Source organism: Trichomycterus rosablanca, chromosome 4, assembly GCF_030014385.1.
Source record: "Trichomycterus rosablanca isolate fTriRos1 chromosome 4, fTriRos1.hap1, whole genome shotgun sequence".
In the NCBI taxonomy this organism is placed as follows: domain Eukaryota; kingdom Metazoa; phylum Chordata; class Actinopteri; order Siluriformes; family Trichomycteridae; genus Trichomycterus; species Trichomycterus rosablanca.
In genome coordinates, this window is record NC_085991.1 from 23,059,596 (window position 1) to 23,082,455 (window position 22,860).

The 22,860-nt window shown below is 39.2% G+C and overlaps 1 protein-coding gene across 1 annotated transcript in view; it reads right to left on the minus strand.

Moving 5' to 3' along the window:
* Nucleotides 1–742: 742 nt before the first annotated feature.
* Nucleotides 743–22,860, minus strand: part of arl8 (ADP-ribosylation factor-like 8) — a 34,291-nt gene continuing 12,173 nt past the window's right edge. The window contains exons 2-6 of the mRNA XM_062993092.1: nt 16,081–16,141; nt 15,838–15,985; nt 8,521–8,604; nt 6,610–6,761; nt 743–1,383 (exon numbers count right to left, since the gene is read on the minus strand). Of these exons, the coding sequence (XP_062849162.1) occupies nt 1,335–1,383; nt 6,610–6,761; nt 8,521–8,604; nt 15,838–15,981 (429 nt within the window). The 5' untranslated portion in view covers nt 15,982–15,985; nt 16,081–16,141 and the 3' untranslated portion in view covers nt 743–1,334. The remainder of the gene's footprint in view (nt 1,384–6,609; nt 6,762–8,520; nt 8,605–15,837; nt 15,986–16,080; nt 16,142–22,860) is intronic.

Genomic DNA, 22,860 nt, shown 5'->3' on the forward strand with positions numbered 1-22,860 from the left:
GAGTGTCTAATAGAGTGGACAGTGAGTGGATGCGGTATTTAAAAACTCCAGCAGCGCTGCTAACAGCTCATAACAGCACAACACACACTAACACACCACCACCATGTCATTGTCACTGCAGTGCTGAGAATGATCCACCACCCAAATAATACCTGCTCTGTAGTGGTCCTGTGGGGGTCCTGATCATTGAAGGGTGAAAGCAGGCTAAAAAGGTATGTAGATAAATAGCTGGACTACAGTCAGTAATTGTAGAACTACAAAGTGCTCCTAAATGGTAAGTGGAGCTGATAAAAATGGACAGTGAGTGTAGAAACAAGGCGGTGGTCATAATGTTATGCCTATCAGTGTATATTGGCATTTTCACAGATTCAAGGTGGAACGCAGAATTAGAAATTCTATATTTGCCTGTAGGTAATGCAGTTTGAGTACAATTCAATTAGATAACGCCAGACATTAAAACTGTACTTCATTAGTCTGGCGACATCTGCCTTAAAGCTCTGGTATTGCATGCCTGTCATTAATAAACAATAAATGGCTATATTTTGTTATATTTAATAACAAAATTGTCAAAATTGTGTTTACTTAAAGCAGCATTGGCCAGTTAAAATTGTTCAGCTTGTTTTTTATGTTTGTTTGTTTTTCTCTATTATTACAGCCAACTGACCTACAGCACATGATGATTTCAGATACAGATTTGAATTAAATCAAGGCTTTTGTTATGCAGAATTCCATTGGCTCAATTTCTATCCATCTAAATTACTATGACAAATAAATAAAGACAGAGCCCTATTAGCATTCAACCAACTTCCCACAATTCACTGGTCATGCTCTAGCTTCTGTAGGCAGGATGAAATGTAAAGGCTTCTCAAGTGTGAGCACAGGTTTCTGGAGCACCAAGCACTGAGGTAATGCAACATGATATGTAACGTGTCTCCTGATATGTTCATGATATGTAGTGGCTTTGATTCAAGTACCCCACCTTTGTTTACCCCCGAAGAAGAAATTCCATAACCCATGAATAAAAATGCCACCACTAATTCCAATAGTATACACCACAGTCTATGTTGTCATGGAGAACTCCTACAAAAACGAGCGTTTGTCTCTCTGTGAGCAGTCACACTTCAGATATGGAGCACCGCTTCCTTTCACAGGTATAGGCAAACATCCTGAAATGGGATTGGTTGAACCGTTTGATCGGTCAATCTGAGCTGAGGTAGGTGTCCAGAGAGGTCGAGCATTGATCATGAGCTTAAAATCTGCGAAACAAATGAAAAGCAGCCAAAAGGATGAGGCTGAGGAGCCACTGGGTGAGTTCAGTCCTGTAAGCATGATGGTTATCTAAGTCCCACCCTCGACGTCATCCACTCCAAGCCCTGGCAAAGCCTGAAATACAAACAGAGAAAAGACAAATAAGGATTTTACAAAACAGTGAACACACAGTCAACACACGTGTGTGTGTGTGTGTGTGTGTATATATATATATATATATATATATATATATATATATATATATATATAAATATATATATATATATATATATATATATATATATACAGTATATATATATATATATATATATATATATATATATATATATATATATATATATATATATATATATACAGTGTATCACAAAAGTGAGTACACCCCTCACATTTCTGCAGATATTTAAGTATATCTTTTCATGGGACAACACTGACAAAATGACACTTTGACACAATGAAAAGTAGTCTGTGTGCAGCTTATATAACAGTGTAAATTTATTCTTCCCTCAAAATAACTCAATATACAGCCATTAATGTCTAAACCACCGGCAACAAATGTGAGTACACCCCTTAGTGAAAGTTCCTGAAGTGTCAATATTTTGTGTGGCCACCATTATTTCCCAGAACTGCCTTAACTTTCCTGGGCATGGAGTTTACCAGAGCTTCACAGGTTGCCACTGGAATGCTTTTCCACTCCTCCATGACGACATCACGGAGCTGGCGGATATTCGAGACTTTGCGCTCCTCCACCTTCCGCTTGAGGATGCCCCAAAGATGTTCTATTGGGTTTAGGTCTGGAGACATGCTTGGCCAGTCCATCACCTTTACCCTCAGCCTCTTCAATAAAGCAGTGGTCGTCTTAGAGGTGTGTTTGGGGTCATTATCATGCTGGAACACTGCCCTGCGACCCAGTTTCCGGAGGGAGGGGATCATGCTCTGCTTCAGTATTTCACAGTACATATTGAAGTTCATGTGTCCCTCAATGAAATGTAACTCCCCAACACCTGCTGCACTCATGCAACCCCAGACCATGGCATTCCCACCACCATGCTTGACTGTAGGCATGACACACTTATCTTTGTACTCCTCACCTGATTGCCGCCACACATGCTTGAGACCATCTGAACCAAACAAATTAATCTTGGTCTCATCAGACCATAGGACATGGTTCCAGTAATCCATGTCCTTTGTTGACATGTCTTCAGCAAACTGTTTGCGGGCTTTCTTGTGTAGAGACTTCAGAAGAGGCTTCCTTCTGGGGTGACAGCCATGCAGACCAATTTGATGTAGTGTGCGGCGTATGGTCTGAGCACTGACAGGCTGACCCCCCACCTTTTCAATCTCTGCAGCAATGCTGACAACACTCCTGCGCCTATCTTTCAAAGACAGCAGTTGGATGTGACGCTGAGCACGTGCACTCAGCTTCTTTGGACGACCAACGCGAGGTCTGTTCTGAGTGGACCCTGCTCTTTTAAAACGCTGGATGATCTTGGCCACTGTGCTGCAGCTCAGTTTCAGGGTGTTGGCAATCTTCTTGTAGCCTTGGCCATCTTCATGTAGCGCAACAATTCATCTTTTAAGATCCTCAGAGAGTTCTTTGCCATGAGGTGCCATGTTGGAACTTTCAGTGACCAGTATGAGAAAGTGTGAGAGCTGTACTACTAAATTGAACACACCTGCTCCCTATGCACACCTGAGACCTAGTAACACTAACGAGTCACATGAAATTTTGGAGGGAAAATGACAAGCAGTGCTCAATTTGGACATTTAGGGATGTAGTCTCTTAGGGGTGTACTCATTTTTGTTGCCGGTGGTTTAGACATTAATGGCTGTATATTGAGTTATTTTGAGGGAAGAATAAATTTACACTTTTATATAAGCTGCACACAGACTACTTTTCATTGTGTCAAAGTGTCATTCTGTCAGTGTTGTCCCATGAAAAGATATACTTAAATATCTGCAGAAATGTGAGGGGTGTACTCACTTTTGTGATACACTGTATATATATATATATATATATATATATATATATATATATATATATATATATATATATATATATATATATATATATATATATATATGGGTTAAAGACGAGACGTAACTTTTTAGTGTCCCCACTTGATAAATAATATACAATTATATTAATATAAGTGGATATACCTTCAATCTACACCATTTGTACATCTTTACTGAAACCTAAATAATTTTTACAGAAAATGTATGATTTTTTAATAGATAACCCTTGAAACCCCCAAAAAGTCATTCAGTGCAACGGTCCCCCTACCTCTTTAAGTAATAAAACATTAAGAAAAAACTAATTAATCTTAAGTAAAACTTAAAATTTACTGCTTTGGCATAATTGTACAAATGTCATGTGTGACATATTAAATAATATTCAATCAGATGTGTTTTTTAATATTAATAATATTCAGGATACTTTCAGTCCCCATTTTCCCAATCTTCAGTTGTCATTCAGTACAACGTTAATAAAAAGCCTTATTTTAATATGCAATCAAGCTACTGCAGTCATGTGACCAATTATAACAACAAAAGAAGACTCCTGGGGACCCTTCAGCACACACACATGGTCAATGCATTTTAACATTATTTGATAAAAATGTCTTTTTACTGACATAGTACATTAAAGAACAAAACTGAGTGTCATTCAGTACAACACAGAAAACGTAATATTACGGTTAATCTTGTAAACAAACAAGGTTATTAACATTTAAATGTGAATATGTGTAGAAATGTCTTTGAGCTTAGGTTAATGTTAGCTTTTGCTAACCACTGGGATAACTGTAAAATGTGCTAAAGTAAAATTTCTGTCATTCAGTACAACAACAGTCACTCAGTGCAACAGAATTTCACTGTTGCACTAAATTGACAATGACATTGTTATACTGACTTTATAATGTTTTAAAATTATTTTTAAATATTAAAACCACTTTTTTCCATTCTAGTCTTCCTTAATAAGAGCAGTAATTACAATGAATATTAATAATTATGTTTTTGATGAAGTGGTCCCTGAGATTTTGTTATTGTCAAGTACGATGACCTGCCATTCGTTGGGCAGGTACTGCTGTCTGTAGGAGATGAGGTGCAAGTTAGCTGCATGCTACAAAATTGAAACAGAAATTCCTTTGTGTGGCCAAATCCACCTGATGAAATTTACTACCTTAAGTCTGATGTCAAAATCATAATCGCAGAACCAAAGCCATGTACAGCAAGAACCTCAAGGTTAACAACAAAAGACTGGAAAACATTTGTTCAGTTCATGAAATAAAATGTGACTTCAAATGGTTTTTACTGCTGAATGAATTTAGATTTACTGCAGCAACTTTTTCACGTGTTATGACACAAATTCCACACTTCCACACTGTTCTGGTGCCTTACAAGTTGTTATGATGGCTTCATTAGCTATGTTTTTCATTGCCTTACTTTTTTCATGATGTAGTAATATTATAACACATACATATATATATATATACACACACACAGGTACCTTGTAACTCAACATCCAATAAACTCAAACTTGCAACCTCCACCATTCTTGCCAGTGTCTCAACCAGACAGCAGAGGTCGCTTTTACAGCCACAATAAGGAGATGGAGGCACACCAAATTTCAGTTTCTTCAATTTGTATGTTTCTCTTCCGGTTTAATTAATTTAAGGTTTACACACTTTTTTTTAAAAACAAACACTGAAAGACTATATGAATCAGATTTTTGAGTTGTTCAACACTCGGCTTCAGCGGTGCAGTAAAACGTCATCAAAGTGCGCATATGAGATGAATCTGCATTTGTGTAATAAAAATCAAATCCAATTAAATAGTTTTTTCTCACTCTATCACTTATAAACTTATACACATACACACACACACTATATATACAGGGGTTGGACAAAATAACTGAAACACCTGGTTTTAGACCACAATAATTTATTAGTATGGTGTAGGGCCTCCTTTTGCGGCCAATACAGCGTCAATTTGTCTTGGAAATGACATATACAAGTCCTGCACAGTGGTCAGAGGGATTTTAAGCCATTCTTCTTGCAGGATAGTGGCCAGGTCACTACGTGATGCTGGTGGAGGAAAACGTTTCCTGACTCGCTTCTCCAAAACACCCCAAAGTGGCTCAATAATATTTAGATCTGGTGACTGTGCAGGCCATGGGAGATGTTCAACTTCACTTTCATGTTCATCAAACCAATCTTTCACCAGTCTTGCTGTGTGTATTGGTGCATTGTCATCCTGATACACGGCACCGCCATTGGATGCACATGGTCCTCCAGAATGGTTCGGTAGTCCTTGGCAGTGACGCGCCCATCTAGCACAAGTATTGGGCCAAGGGAATGCCATGATATGGCAGCCCAAACCATCACTGATCCACCCCCATGCTTCACTCTGGGCATGCAACAGTCTGGGTGGTACGCTTCTTTGGGGCTTCTCCACACCGTAACTCTCCCGGATGTGGGGAAAACAGTAAAGGTGGACTCATCAGAGAACAATACATGTTTCACATTGTCCACAGCCCAAGATTTGCGCTCCTTGCACCATTGAAACCGACGTTTGGCATTGGCACGAGTGACCAAAGGTTTGGCTATAGCAGCCCGGCCGTGTATATTGACCCTGTGGAGCTCCCGACGGACAGTTCTGGTGGAAACAGGAGAGTCGAGGTGCACATTTAATTCTGCCGTGATTTGGGCAGCCGTGGTTTTATGTTTTTTGGATACAATCCGGGTTAGCACCCGAACATCCCTTTCAGACAGCTTCCTCTTGCGTCCACAGTTAATCCTGTTGGATGTGGTTTGTCCTTCTTGGTGGTATGCTGACATTACCCTGGATACCGTGGCTCTTGATACATCACAAAGACTTGCTGTCTTGGTCACAGATGCGCCAGCAAGACGTGCACCAACAATTTGTCCTCTTTTGAACTCTGGTATGTCACCCATAATGTTGTGTGCATTGCAATATTTTGAGCAAAACTGTGCTCTTACCCTGCTAATTGAACCTTCACACTCTGCTCTTACTGGTGCAATGTGCAATTAATGAAGATTGGCCACCAGACTGGTCCAATTTAGCCATGAAACCTCCCACACTAAAATGACAGGTGTTTCAGTTATTTTGTCCAACCCCTGTATATATACACACATACATACATACATTTTATATTACACATACATACTCGCACACACACACTCCATATTATTAATTAAGGGAAATGGTTGTTTTTATGTTTTTATATTCATATAGACTTACTTCATAAAACTACAATAATGGACAAAGTTAAGTCAGTCATTGTTGATTTGTTATAAATGTGTGTTTATATAAAAGTCTCACCCCTCGCCTGTTAGTGCACAGCAGGACTGAATGTGCCATGGATGGTCTTTAATAGAACTGAGGGTCAGGTATTTCGAAATCTCTGCTGCAGACATACAACCCTTCATATCTTGCTTGTTGGCAAAAATCAACACTGCTGCTTTACGCAGGTCCTGTAGAAATGGGGGTAAAGAGAGGTGCATGTTAGTGCAATTATTTTAAATGATTAAAAAAAGCATGAAAATATACTAAAGAAACTAATTTACATTTTTAACTAATTAACATTTTAAATATCTACGAATCCAAGTACAGCTGGAAAAGCACATTAAGTGCTAGAATGAGCCAACCAATACACCTACTAAATACACAAAAAAACACTTCGTAAATGTTGCTGGTGGTCAGGATTGGTGGGCTGATAAGATTATAAAGAATTACATTTAAAATGATGTTATTGAAAACATTGTTGTAGAGCGTTTCCCAGAAGTATAGACTCATTCAAGAATAAGATTCCCTTCAGCGACTCTTACACAAGCCAGCGATGGGCTTTCAGAAAGAAAAGTCAAACTTTGCCCTATTCATCTCTCCACCATTCTTGCCAGTGTCTCAACCAGACAGCAGAGGTCGCTTTTGCAGCCACAATAAGGAGATGGAGGCACACCAAATTTCTGTTTCTTTGTACTTTTGTAGGTTTCTTTTCTGGTTTAATTAATGAATTAATTAAATTATTTTTTGTAAGACTATATGACACTGAAAGACTAAATGAATAAGATTTTAATCTGTTGGATCCCAAAAGGCAGTTTATTAGCACCAATCCTGGTGGTTCATCTCCTTGCAAAGTCTAAAGTTGCTTCTACTCCAAATACAACTTATTTAATATACACCGATCAACCATAACATTAAAACCACCTCCTTGTTTCTACACTCGCTGCCCATTTTATCAGCTCCACTTACCATATAGAAGCACTTTGTAGTTCTACAATTACTGACTGTAGTCCATCTGTTTCTCTACATACTTTGTTAGCCCCCTTTCATGCTGTTCTTCAATGGTCAGGACCTACACAGGACCACCACAGAGTAGGTATTATTTGGGTGGTGGATCATTCTCAGCACTGCAGTGACACTGACATGATGGTGATGTGTTAGTGTGTGTTGTGCTGGTATGAGTGGATCAGACACAGCAGCGCTGCTGAAGTTTTTAAAGACTTCACTGTCACTGCTGGACTGAGAATAGCCCACGAACCAAAAATATCCAGCCAGCAGCGCCCGGTGAGCAGCGTCCTGCGACCACTGATGAAGGTCTAGAAGATGACCAACTCAAACAGCAGCAATAGATGAGCGATCGTCTCTGACTTTACATCTACAAAGTGGACCAACTAGGCAGGAGTGTCTACTAGAGTGGACAGTGAGTGGACACAGTATTTAAAAACTCCAGCAGCACTGCTGTGTCTGATCCACTCATACCAGCACAACACACACTAAGTCACTGCAGTGCTGAGAATCTACCACCTAAATAATACCTGCTCTGTAGTGGTCCTGTGGGGGTCCTGAGCATTGAAGAACAGGGTGAAAGCAGGTAAAAAAGCATGCAGAGAAACAGATGGACTACAGTCAGTAATTGTAGAACTACAAAGTGCTTCTATATGGTAAGTGGAGCTGATAAAATGGACAGTGAGTGTAGAAACAAGGAGGTGGTTTTAATGTTATGGTTGATCGGTGTATACGCCACAGGCTGGCACACGCCAACACTAAGACATGTGAAGACAGCACTTTTTTACTGTCCAGTGACAGATTGCTACAGAAAGCTTGGTTAAGTGCCATTCTAAAGTTAGGGGATAATTATGGTGGACAGTAAACTCTAGAAAGAGAAAAGAAAGTGTATCATTTATGAACTGCAGGAAAATAATGAAATAAATAGCGATTGTAAGGCTTTACCTCATGTGCCAGCATTCTGTACAGCTCCTCTTTAGAGATAGCCAGTCTTTCCCTGTCTGTACTGTCCACCACCAGAATAATAAACTGTACAGAGACAGAAACACTTGTTAACACTCAGCTTACAGTCAGCACCTGAAAATAGCTCTCTAACAATACTACACAGAGGGGAACTCTATGTTAGAAAAGAGTACGACGTGAGTCAATTGGCATGTCCTTGCTTGCCAGAGCATGCATGCATGCTAAACAGAGTGCAGTGGCATGGAACAGTATTTGAAAGAAACCCAAGCCATGTTAACTTTTCACACACACTGATTGGTATGACTGACTGCTTTTGACGTCATCATTCGCTTGGTTCTCGTTGTCCATACATGACCTTTGAACCCTGGCTAAACACACACCAGCTGGGCTTTGGACTAATGGCCACTCAACAACAGCCACTGTACATACAAAGTGATACCCATGAGGAGAAAGCTCAGGTCAACAGGTTATATTATGTTTAAAGAGTAGACAATGAAATTGGTTGAATAAATGTATATTATGGCTTTTCTAGACAGTTTATTGTAGATGTGAGTGCACATATGTTTACACTGATAATTCAGTTATTTAAAAGAAAAATCTTTCACACCAATCACGTCATAACATCTAATTGCTGGCATCTTATCACTGGGCAATGCATAAAGGTTTAAATGATTGCATTTTTGTCTCATCAGTCCTAGGGCTACTTTGTTGGAAGGTATTTACGAGGGCTATTTTTGCACATCCTTTTAGTCATTTGCAACTCTGCCATAGTGAGTTAGTGTCTTAGTCGCCATTCTAATGCCTAGTTCACTACATGATTTTTGCCCCGATTTTTACTCCCCAAGAGGACGCTGACAGATGTGCCAGCTCGGAGGCAAATCGGCGTTCACTCTGGGCTTGATAATCGGCTCTCGATCGCTACGAGTGAACTGTTCAACGACTTAATCTGAGCTCAAGAAAACTATGTACAGTGTATCACAGAAGTGAGTACACCCCTCACATTTCTGCAGATATTTAAGTATATCTTTTCATGGGACAACACTGACAAAATGACACTTTGACACAATGAAAAGTAGTCTGTGTGCAGCTTATATAACAGTGTAAATTTATTCTTCCCTCAAAATAACTCAATATACAGCCATTAATGTCTAAACCACCGGCAACAAAAGTGAGTACACCCCTAAGAGACTACACCCCTAAATGTCCAAATTGAGCACTGCTTGTCATTTTCCCTCCAAAATGTCATGTGATTTGTTAGTGTTACTAGGTCTCAGGTGTGCATAGGGAGCAGGTGTGTTCAATTTAGTAGTACAGCTCTCACACTCTCTCATACTGGTCACTGAAAGTTCCAACATGGCACCTCATGGCAAAGAACTCTCTGAGGATCTTAAAAGACGAATTGTTGCGTTACGTGAAGATGGCCAAGGCTACAAGAAGATTGCCAACACCCTGAAACTGAGCTGCAGCACAGTGGCCAAGATCATCCAGCGTTTTAAAAGAGCAGGGTCCACTCAGAACAGACCTCGCGTTGGTCGTCCAAAGAAGCTGAGTGCACGTGCTCAGCGTCACATCCAACTGCTGTCTTTGAAAGATAGGTGCAGGAGTGCTGTCAGCATTACTGCAGAGATTGAAAAGGTGGGGGGTCAGCCTGTCAGTGCTCAGACCATACGCCGCACACTACATCAAATTGGTCTGCATGGCTGTCACCCCAGAAGGAAGCCTCTTCTGAAGTCTCTACACAAGAAAGCCCGCAAACAGTTTGCTGAAGACATGTCAACAAAGGACATGGATTACTGGAACCATGTCCTATGGTCTGATGAGACCAAGATTAATTTGTTTGGTTCAGATGGTCTCAAGCATGTGTGGCGGCAATCAGGTGAGGAGTACAAAGATAAGTGTGTCATGCCTACAGTCAAGCATGGTGGTGGGAATGCCATGGTCTGGGGCTGCATGGGTGCAGCAGGTGTTGGGGAGTTACATTTCATTGAGGGACACATGAACTCCAATATGTACTGTGAAATACTGAAGCAGAGCATGATCCCCTCCCTCCGGAAACTGGGTCGCAGGGCAGTGTTCCAGCATGATAATGACCCCAAACACACCTCTAAGACGACCACTGCTTTATTGAAGAGGCTGAGGGTAAAGGTGATGGACTGGCCAAGCATGTCTCCAGACCTAAACCCAATAGAACATCTTTGGGGCATCCTCAAGCGGAAGGTGGAGGAGCGCAAAGTCTCGAATATCCGCCAGCTCCGTGATGTCGTCATGGAGGAGTGGAAAAGCATTCCAGTGGCAACCTGTGAAGCTCTGGTAAACTCCATGCCCAGGAGAGTTAAGGCAGTTCTGGGAAATAATGGTGGCCACACAAAATATTGACACTTCAGGAACTTTCACTAAGGGGTGTACTCACTTTTGTTGCCGGTGGTTTAGACATTAATGGCTGTATATTGAGTTATTTTGAGGGAAGAATAAATTTACACTGTTATATAAGCTGCACACAGACTACTTTTCATTGTGTCAAAGTGTCATTTTGTCAGTGTTGTCCCATGAAAAGATATACTTAAATATCTGCAGAAATGTGAGGGGTGTACTCACTTTTGTGATACACTGTAAATGCTGGACCTGTAGCGTGACAAGTGTTGCAATCAGATTATAATTGACAGTGAGTGCAGTGTTGAACTACATCCGATGAGAACGCAAGATACAGAGTGATGGGAAACCCGGGATTTGTAAATGTGTGGTGCAGGGAAATAATATCGTTTCATCAGAATGTATCAGAATACATCGACACACACACACAAGCTTTACAGTATTTGTGACCTTATGGTCCACACCAAACCATAATACCGATGTTGAATTGCAATATATTAACCTCCAAACTACTACAGAACAGAACAATCCCTGCTGGCCGTGTAGCCCAATCCACTCCTTCACCCCGATTTTCTTTTTTTCCCTCCTTGCTTTTATGCTGAATATCATTTGATTTCTTGCTTCTTGTTAACATGCATTTTTTGAAATGAGATTACTCCTGGTGACAGATTGTGTGGTGTGTGACCACCTATCACTGATGACTCCCAATTACAAGAGATCCAGTTGTGTAGTGTGAACTGTACAGCGATCTGAACACTGTGAAAGTCACATAGTGTGAACTTAGCATAACAAATTGCTGTTTTAGTTGTTGACCAAATTTAGATGGGTGGCCCAACTTAGTCAACATTTCTGTTTCAGTTATAGAGTTTATACTTAACAGTTTACTTAAGAGTTTATACATAATTTAATTGTTTATAAGGATTTTAACGTCATGTTTTACACACTTTGGTTACATTCATGACAGGAATGGTAGTTATTTGTTACACAAGATTCATCAGTTCACAAGTTTAATGGCAAACAGTCATGGACAATTTTGCATCTCCAATTCACCTCACCTGCATGTCTTTGGACTGTGGGAGGAAACCGGAGCACTGGGAGGAAACTCACGCAGACACGGGGAGAACATGCAAACTCCACACAGAAAGGACCCGGACTGCTCCATGTGTGAATAGAACCCAGGACCTTCTTGCTGTGAAGCAACAGTGCTACCCACTGAGCCACCGTGCCGCCCTATACTTATGATCATTTTACTTTTTTTTTTTTAACTTTGAGGTATGTCTAGTGTTTGGTCTTGTATTCTTTATTGAATCTGTGCTTCTCTATAATTATATATCCCTGACTTGTTTTGAAGGATCCATTCAGCTCAGTGACTTATCCTGTGAAGAGTCTCTAACATCCTAACAAACCTTGCAAAAAAATAATTATCCAAGACTATTTATCCTTGTAATGTAATTAAAATATTAAGTTTAAAGGTTTAAACATAATGCATTTTGTTTAAAAAAAAAAACCTCACTGGATTTAAAACAAGCAGTCAGAGACAGTGAAACATCACAATAACTGAATAGTAATTCATCAAACGTCATCGCTGTCCTCTAAAAAGTGTTTGTGAAGTTGGAATACAGAGAATCAGTGTTGATTGTGTCAAGCACAGCTGCTTTTATTTTTCACAAACACTTTTGATGGAAATGTCATATATTGTTTCTGTGTAGAGAAAGCACTGCCCAGAACACCCTTTGTGCCACTTTAAAAAGAAAGTGGGTTCACGCTGTGTGCACACTGTAAGCGCAACAATGTTGCTGGCTACCCAACAGCAGACAGCTGCCCTGCACTGCCAAATATGCCTAGTAATGGTTCCATTTGTTCTCCAACTGCTTTTTGCTGACAGTGGAGTATCTTCTATTCAATACATCTAAAAAATTAAAAAACCCTGCAGCAAGATCACTGTTATGGTCTGTCGTGGACTTTTTCCCACTTTATTCATAATGCTATAAGGTCATAATTAAAGCCCTACCTAATTCACGGCTGTAAAAATCATGTCACAGAATGTGAAAAAATTTGCAGTAATTTACACTATGAGGTGCTCCTAGTGTAACCGAGTGTCTTTAAAGTTTGCTGGGATTATAAAGAAAGAAATAAACTGTACACAGTAGGGACAGCCGGAGATGGTCATTTCTGATATCTTCCCTACACACTTGCTCCCTATGCCCTAGCATAGTACACTTAACATTCTTAAAGGGCCAGACAATATATTTGTAATTCACATTATACGACAGGTGAGACATTAGAAAACAACATTCTTTTTCGCTTACCTCACAGCTAACGCTGGCACTTTTCTTTTCCGTTTAACCTGTGATTTTTGAAAAATTAGGTCGGCGAAATTAAGCAAATTTTTCTGTGAATTTAGTAGGGCTCTAGTCATAATGTTATACATTATGACTTTATATTTAATGTATGAAAAGCACATGATTAAACTACATTATTTTTACTCGTCTCATTAAAATTTATTTCAGTTCAGTTAAAATGTTAAAAATAAGGAGCATATGTAAATGTTACATCAGTATGTGTTTGCATGCATCAGAAAAAACTAAATCAGTAATCCGATTATGGTGATAATTCATTTATGGTTACATGAACACATTATCTGACTTCCATTATCTAAATTGTCTGCATTAATTATGTCCACTGTGCTTGTGTGGCGCATTGGTAAATCACGTTAGCTCACTACCACTGGGATCCAGAGTTCAAATCCCATGGGGCTCTATTGGCAACTCAGGCGTCTACATACAGACATGATCAGACAAAGGCAGAGGTAAAAACAAGAAATAAAAAAATATATATTGTCTGCAATCTCTGGCAAATTGTGTCTCTACCCATGATTTACTCAAACAAGTGCCTTTATTATGGAAGATGCTGTTTAATTATACTTTCTAAATAACAATGGTACTATTAGATGTTTAAATAAAACAAGATTTTAATTGTTTCAATGACATTACAGTGCATTTATGCACATTCTTTATTATTTGATCCATCATGTTATATGTTGTTGGTTGTTAGACCTGATTCTAATAAGGCTGCTCTCCAGTCATTTTATTTGTAAACTGCATGACTTAAGCTGTGTTGCAAATCACATAATATTGATAGTAACCACACTGTTCACTTACTGTATAACCTATTTAGTGACATTTATATAATCTAGAATTTCTATTAGAATGGAACATGTTACAAATGATCTTTCTATTAGTAATAAACATGTCTTTATTTTTGTGAATCATACATTTTCACACCTTACAAATAAAAACGGACTCTTTTTGACTTCTAAACAGTTCTTGTTTCAGTCGCATTGCCGGGATATTATAAACTAAGACAGCTTTCAATGAGGTTTATTAATCTATTTTTTTTATTCTTCTGCAAAAGCCTCTCTTATTTACCATAAGCCAGCATCAGACTTTTTTATACCTTTATTTAACCAGAAAATAATCTCACTGAGATTTATAATCTCATAAATAATTCAATAATCATTCAAAACATTTACAAACCAGTTTACCTAGTTCCATTTTAAGAAGAATACTTTTTAAACTATTCAAGTTCACCAGATCCTGCAATTTTAAAACATTCTGCAGTATATTTTATTCCGATGGAGAGGCATAATTAAAAGCCTGTTTCCCTAATTCCTTACGTAACAAAGAGACCTTAAGAAGATACACAGTGTGAGAGTGCAGACCATAATTTCCCATTTCTTTATGATATATAAAATGACATAAATAAGGTAATAAACCTAATATAGATTTATAAATTTGAGTGTACCAATAAATTAGCCTACGTGTGGTTAACGAAGACAAAGCCGCTCTTTCATAAAGAACACAGTGATGAGTAAGAAACCGACACTTCGTAATAAATCTCAAGGCACTATGATAAACAGTGTCTAAAGAGCGTAAACAAGATATAGGTGCATGCATATAAATGACATCTCCATAATCAAGTTCTGGTAAGGATGTGGCAGACACAAGTTTCTTCTTAGCTTGAAAGGATAAACAAGACTTATTTCTAAAATAAAAACCCAATTTGACCTTCGGTTTCTTTACCAGATGCATAATATGAGCCTTAAAAGTCAGAGAACTGTCCAACACTAAACCCAGCTATTTATATGTGGATACATACATGAATCTGATGCAAAAGTGTTAAATAAAGTACAATAAGAGAAGAGACTTAAGTACATTTTAATGTACAATGAATGTTTTGGGGTTTTTTTTGCCAAATTGAACATTTTAAAAGATACACAACTGCCAACTGCGCAAACTCATCCTCATGGATACCAGGGTTTGAGTTTAGCGGTTGCACTGGCGTGGCTGGGCAGTTAACAGGCACAGGAGGTCATGTCTAAGAAAAGACAGGTCAGACAGATGTGACCTCCCAGTTGCCATGGCAATGACTCCTATTGTGTGGTTGATGTCCTGCATGAGAGCCGGCGAAACACAGAGAGGACAGAGTGTTCCTCTAGGTATGTTTGTACTTTGCCAGCGTTTGTATAGTGCATGCAATGGGTAGTTAAAAAGGACTAAATAGGGAAAGACCCCGTGGAATTTAACAACAGGTGTTTACACTGATGTAGAAATCCAATAGTTCTGTGTTCCTAATAAACTGATAACTAAGATTAAAACCAGCAGACTTAAATTTCAGTTTTGGATTATGCTGTTTACATGACTGAAAAATCAGATTCTCGATCAAATGATGACACTCAATTGAATAAGGACACAGCCAGATGTGCGAACTGTTGCAATTGATTTCAGACTTGTGGGAAGTAAGACACTTTAAAGGTTAATATGAGCTCAAATATTACACAGATTATGCTTCAGTTGGCCATTTATATTACTGAAGGATGATATAGATTGGACAAAAGTGTTTGTAAGCTAATACTGATGATTCTAGTACCTCAGTGTTGGAGTAGTAGGTATTCCAAGAGGAGCGGAGACTCTCCTGTCCACCGATGTCCCACATTAAGAAGTGTGTATTCTTCACCAAAATCTCTTCAACATTACTGCCAATCGTTGGAGACGTGTGGACGACTTCTTTCATCAAGCTGCATGACAAACATGAATTATTGTCACTGGTTCTGAATAGTTGTTAATAATTGTTTAGTTAGTATGAAGCATTTGCAACTCAAACGTTACTTACAACTGGTAAAGAATAGTCGTCTTCCCTGCATTGTCAAGCCCAACGATGATTACCTTGTGTTCTGTAGGACAGAGAGTGAAAGGCATTAAATATGTGGATCGATACTAGCAATAGGGTTGTTAAAATTTTCCTGAAAATCAATGAATGAATTATTTTTCAAGCAATGCTGTCCAATACAGTTTAACAGTTTTATCTAAGTACAACCCCAAATCAGAAAAAGTTGGGTAAATGCAAATAATAATAAAAAACACAGAGTTTCTTACATTTACTTTGACTTTTATTTGATTGCAGACAGGATGAACCTGAGATATTTCATGTTTTATCTGCTCAACTTCATTTAATTTATCAATAAACATCCATTCCTGCATTTCAGGCCTGCAACACATTCCAAAAAAAGTTGGGACAGTAAAGCATTTACAACTTTGTAATGTTGCTATTCCTTTTCACCACACTTAAAAGACGTTTTGGCACAGAGGAGACCAAGTGATTTAGTGTTTCAGCTTTTATTTTGTCTCATTCTTCCTGCAAACACGTCTTAAGATGTGCAACAGTACGAGGTCGTCGTTGTTGCATTTTTCGTTTCAAAATTCTCCACACGTTCTATATGGGGGACAGGTCAGGACTGCAGGCAGGCCAGTCCAGTACCCGTACCCTCTTCTTCCTCAGTTATGCCTTTGTAATGTGTGCAGCATGTGGTTTTACATTGTCTTGTTGAAAAATGCATGGACGTCCCTGGAAAAGATGACGTCTTGAAGGCAGCATATGTTGCTCTAAGATCTCAATGTACTTTTCTGCATTAATGCTGCATCACAGAAGTGTAAATGACCTTTGCCAAGGGCACCGACACAGCCCCATACCATGACAGACCCTGGCTATTGGACTTGTTGCTGATGACAGTCTGGATGGTCCTTTTCGTCTTTGGTCCGGAGCACACGCCATTCATTTATTCCGAAAAAAGACCTGGAATGCTGATTCATCTGACCACAATACACGTTTCCACTGTGTGATGGTCCATCCTAGATGCCTCCGAGCACAGAGAAGTTGACATGGCCGCTTCTGGACATGGTTAACATAAGGCTTCTTTTTTGCACAGTAAAGTTTTAAGTGGCATTTGTGCATGTAACTCTGTATTGTAGTGCTTGACAAAGGTTTGCCAAAGTAATCCCTCACCCATGTGGTTATATCAGCTATTGTTGAGTGGTGGTTCTTGATGCAGTGCCGTCTGAAGGATCGAAGATCACGGACGTTCAGCTTAAGCTTGCACCCTTGGCCTTAATGCACTGAAATTTCTCCCGATTCCTTGAATGGTTTAATGATATTATGCACTGTAGAGGGAGAAATATGCAAATCCACTCCAATCTTTCTGATGTACATTGTTTTTAAACATTTCAATCATTTTCTCACACATTTGTTGACAAACTGGAGATCCTCTGATCATCAAAGACTCAGCCTTTCCTGGATGCTGCTTTTGTACTAAACAATGATTACAATCACCTGTTGATGTCACCTGTTTGGAATCACATCATTATTTAGTTTCTTCACTTCATTACTAGCCCTAAATTGCCCCTGTCCCAACTTTTTTTAGAATATGTTGCAGACCTGAAATGCAGGAATGGAGGTATATTAACAAATTAAATGAAGTTGAGCAGATAAAACATGAAGTATCTTGGGTTCATCCTGTCTACAATCAATTCAAAGTCAATGTATTTTATTTTATTTTATTTGCATTTTCCACACTGTCCCAACTTTCTCTGATTTGGGGTTGTAAAATAAATATCTAAAGTGTAATGTATTTACTTTTCCCAAAACATAATAAGTGAACCCAGCACATTTCAGATATGTGATTAGTAATCATTGTTGCATATTGCATTCATTTGTAATTCAGGTCACAAAATTCAGTAGGAAACAACTTCTTGTTGTCAAAATATACATCACTACTACCGATATCAGGTTAAACTGCGATGTTTCTATACTGTTGAATAGCTTCGTAGCAGCCCCGAAGACAAACCGAAGTTGTCTGTGCAGCAAATTACTTCCTTTCATTCAGCCTGTTTCCTGCATCACAATGCTCCTTTGTGTTGTGTGGTGCTCGTCGCATATTTTCAGTTCTTTCTACATGACTCAAGTAGAACTACATGAGCCAGCAGACACATCATGCTTGCATTAGCCAAGGAAAGCATGATGGGTCATAAGCAAGGTCATAATCAAAGCTGACAGGCCAGCATGAAACAAAGTTTAGTGTCAAGCAGAAGCAGTTTGACTTTTCACCTCTATGTACCAAAGGAAAGACACTGGGTAAGACAAGTAATGAGGGTTAGGACAGCTACATTGTGTGATACAGGAAACTACATCATGGTTACTTCTTCAGGGATGAGAACTCAGTTTGAGATATTGGTTCCATCTACATTCGCTGAACTTAAATAAAATAAGACCTTAAATATCATGTATTAAATGCACATGTTTTGAAATAGGAAAGCTAACAAACTCTTTGTGAAGTGTCCATATGGGTTATATACAGTGTAAATAAACTGCTGAAGATACCCTCATGTCCTACAGAAGAACAGGTTTTTCCTTTTGAAGGTACTTAAACAATTCATTGTGTTGTAAACCAAAAAAAACCTTGAAAATAAAATTAGGGCTGCCGCGATTGGTCGACCTAGTCGTTGATGTCGACGCATCATTTTTAAAAATGTTTATAAATAATCGTTTTTAACATCTACAACGTTTTCATTCGTATAACCATTCATATGATTTCCCTCAGCTCAGTCATATTTGGTCCAGTCAATGAATCTGAGTGGATTTGGCTACATGAACAGCATGGATTGTTCTATAGTGAGTTGGAGGGTAATAAATACACTGCCTGGCCAAAAAAAAGGTCACCACCTGGATTTAACTAAGCGAATAGGTAATAGGCCTTCCATTGGATAATTAATGCATGGGTGATTATGTTTTAGCTGGCAACAAGTTATTTAACCCTAACTGATGCAGTGAGTAGCTTCTCATTTGTTAAACAACCATGTCGAAAGACACATCCTGTGGTCGTGGAAAAGATGTTAATCTGTTTCAGAAGGGTCAAATTATTGGCATTCATCAAGCAGAGAAAACATCTAAGGAGATTGCTGAAACTACTAAAATCGGGTTAAGAACTGTCCAACGCATTATTAAAAAGTGGAAGGACAGTGGGGGAAACATCATCTTCGAGGAAGGAATGTGGTCGGAAAAAAATCTTGAATGATCGTGATCGGCGATCACTTAAACGTTTGGTGAAATCAAATGGTAGAAAAACTACAGTAGAACTCAGGGATGTTTAATAGTGACAGTAAGAGCATTTCCACACACACAATGTGAAGGGAACTCACACTTGTCAGTGAGGCTAACCGGCAAAAACGGCTTCAATTTGCTAGGGAGCATAAAGATTGGACTCTGGAGCAATGGAAGAAGGTCATGTGGTCTGATGAGTCCAGATTTACCCTGTTCCAGAGTGATAGGAGCATCAGGGTAAGAAGAGAGGCGGCTGAAGTGATGCACCCATCATGCCTAGTGCCTACCGTACAAACCTGTGGGGGCAGTGCTATGATCTGGGGTTGCTGCAGTTGGTCAGCAACGTTCTGCAACGTTATGTGCCCAAAGAATGAGGTCAGCTGACTACCTGAATATACTGAACCACCAGGTTATTCCATCAATGGATTTTTTCTTCCCTGATGGCACGAGCATATTCCAAGATGACAATGTCAGGATTAATCGGGCTCAAATCGTGAAAGAGTGCTTCAGGGAGCATGAGACACCATTTTCACACATGGATTGGCCACCACAGAGTCCAGACCTGAACCCTATTGAGAATCTCTGGGATGTGCTGGAGAAGACTTTGTGCAGTGGTCCAAATCTCCCATCATCAATACAAGATCTTGGGGAAAAATTAATGCAACTCTGGACAGAAATAAATGTTGTGACATTGCAGAAGCTTGTGGAAACGATGCCACAGCGAATGCGTGTCATAATCAAAGCTAAAGGCGGTCCAACTAAATATTAGAGTGTGTGACCTTTTTTTTGGCCAGGCAGTGTATTTTTTGCAATGCAACGTTGGTGTTATGTTTTGTAGAGAACGATAAGGTAAAAAATACTGTAAAACTTTTGTGTATGCTGATGTATTCTGATATAAACTATATTACACCCGTCCCACCTTTTTACAACGCCTCCCCTGCGTTTCCCCTCACCCCGTATCTTGCGTTCTCATTGGCTGTTCGACATAACACTCATTGCCAGTCGAGCAACTCAGATTCAGATATCTAGCTAGCTAGAAATCTCGCTTCGCATAGCAACTGAGAGCCGAGTTTCGATCGCCGAGCGAACACCGAGTTGCTCCCTTCATGTAGTGTGAACTAGGCATTACAGAAGTACATGTTCACACAAGAGCTGGCCTGCTAATGACATGGGAATTGCATTAGGTCTTTACCAGCAAATCACTGTGTCAGTATCTGGCATCTCACTTTCATGCTTTAAAGGGGTTAAGTGTGAAAGTGTGAAAGTGAAATGCCAGGTACTGACAAGGCAATTCACACAGTAAATTACTGAGTAAAAGAGCATGTGTGAAAAGGTTCCAGATGCTGTTCCCTTTTTAAATCTAGATCTAGCATGGACTGCACAGTGTGAAGAAGCATGGTAACATCATTGCATTATGGACATTGCATTGTATAATCAAGGAAGCGTGAGAGTGAGTGGTTCTTAAAAGTAAGTGGATCTTAAGTGCACCATGCACAGACCTTGGGGGAATTGATGCTGAATTCCACTGTAAGTGGACACAGAATTGTTTTGGCTTCACTTGAACTGGGTATCTTGTTTTATTTACAAGACGATGGAAGAGCCAAGTGTTTACGTCTTGTAAATACCTGAAGATGTTTGTTTAGGAGAGAGTGTCATGTGGGGGAAAGCCAGTGTGATTGATCATGCTTGTGACAGTAAAGCAGGGAATTCGAAGAAAGAAAGAAATTTACTACACCAAACAACTATGGAGAATTGTGTGAACTTGTCTAAACAACGATCACTGGTCATACTATGACAGTAGTGATACAACAAAACAAGAAATACAATGAAAAACAAATGCACATAACTGTATGTTAGTTGTAATACGTGATCACTTATACATCTTGCTAAATATGGTACAAGTATTCAAATTATTTGCTCAAATAAAGGCACATATAAGCATTTACACTGATCAGCCATAACATCTAAACCACCTCCTTGTTTCTACACTCACTGTCTATTTTCAGCTCCACTTACCATATAGAAGCACTTTGTAGTTCTATAATTACTGACTGTAGTCCATCTGTTTCTCTGCATGCTTTGTTATCCCCCTTTCACCCTGTTCTTCAATGGTCAGGACCACTACAGACCAGGTATTATTTAGGTGGTGGATCATTCTTAGCACTGCAGTGACACTGACATGGTGGTGGTGTGTTAGTGTGTGGTGTGCTGGTATGAGTGGATAAGACACTGTCACTGCTGGACTGAGAACAGTCCACCAATCAAAAATATATCCAGTCAACAGCACCCCGTGGGCAGCATTTTATGACCACTGATGAAGGTCTAGAAGATGACCAACTCAAACAGCAGCAATAGATGAGCGATCGTCTCTGACTTTACATCTACAAGGTGGACCAACTAGGTAGGAGTGTCTAATAGAGTGGACAGTGAGTGGACACGGTATTTAAAAACTCCAGCAGCGATGCTGTGTCTGATCCACTCATACCAGCACAACACACACTAACACACCACCACCATGTCAGTGTCACTGCAGTGCTGAGAATCATCCACCACCTAAATAATACCTGCTCTGTAGTGGTCCTGTGGGGGTCCTGACCATTGAAGAACAGGGTGAAAGCAGGTAAAAAAGCATGCAGAGTAACAGATGGACTACAGTCAGTAATTGTAGAACTACAAAGTGCTCCTATATGGTAAGTGGAGTTGATAAAATGGACAGTGAGTGTAGAAACAAGGAGGTGGTTTTAATGTTATGGCTGATCAGTGTATATAGAAAAGCTAAGTATGGCTAAGACAAAGTATGGCTTCATTAAGTAAATAAAACAAAGAACTAGATATTTCTCTAATTTTTGGTTTGCAATTCAATAATAACAACACATTTAATTGTCAAAAATAAGATTTATCTTGTGAGTAAAAGAGTTAATTGTGTAATCTGGTTGGAAATTAGCTTAGCAATTAAAAAGAATTATTATTTCTTCATGTTGATCTATGAATTATGTAATATTTACATTTCCCTTACAAACATTTCACTGTGTTACACAGAAAAAACAAAACAGCTACAAAGTAAACATTTACACTGCACACAGACTCGCTGTATTCTAGTCTGCAGGCAAACATCACATCAACTTTTAAGTCAACTTAGCTTTTAACGTCTTCAGTCGCAGAACTGACTTTTTCAATGTAACACAAATCTAGAAAGCAGGATTAGAAAGTGGTGAGGAAAAAGCTATGGTGATGTGAAAGTGTCTCACTACAGCCAGTCAAATCAGTGTTTTAATAAAACAAGGCTTGTTTATACACTGATCAGCCATAACATTAAAACCACCTCCTTGTTTCTACACTCACTGTCCATTTTATCAGCTCCACTTACCATATTGTTTGTTTATTAGGATTTTAACGTCATGTTTTACACTTTGGTTACATTCATGACAGGAACGGGAGTTACTCGTTACACAAAGTTCATCAGTTCACACAAGGTTATATCGAACATAGTCATGGACAATTTAGTATCTCCAATTCACT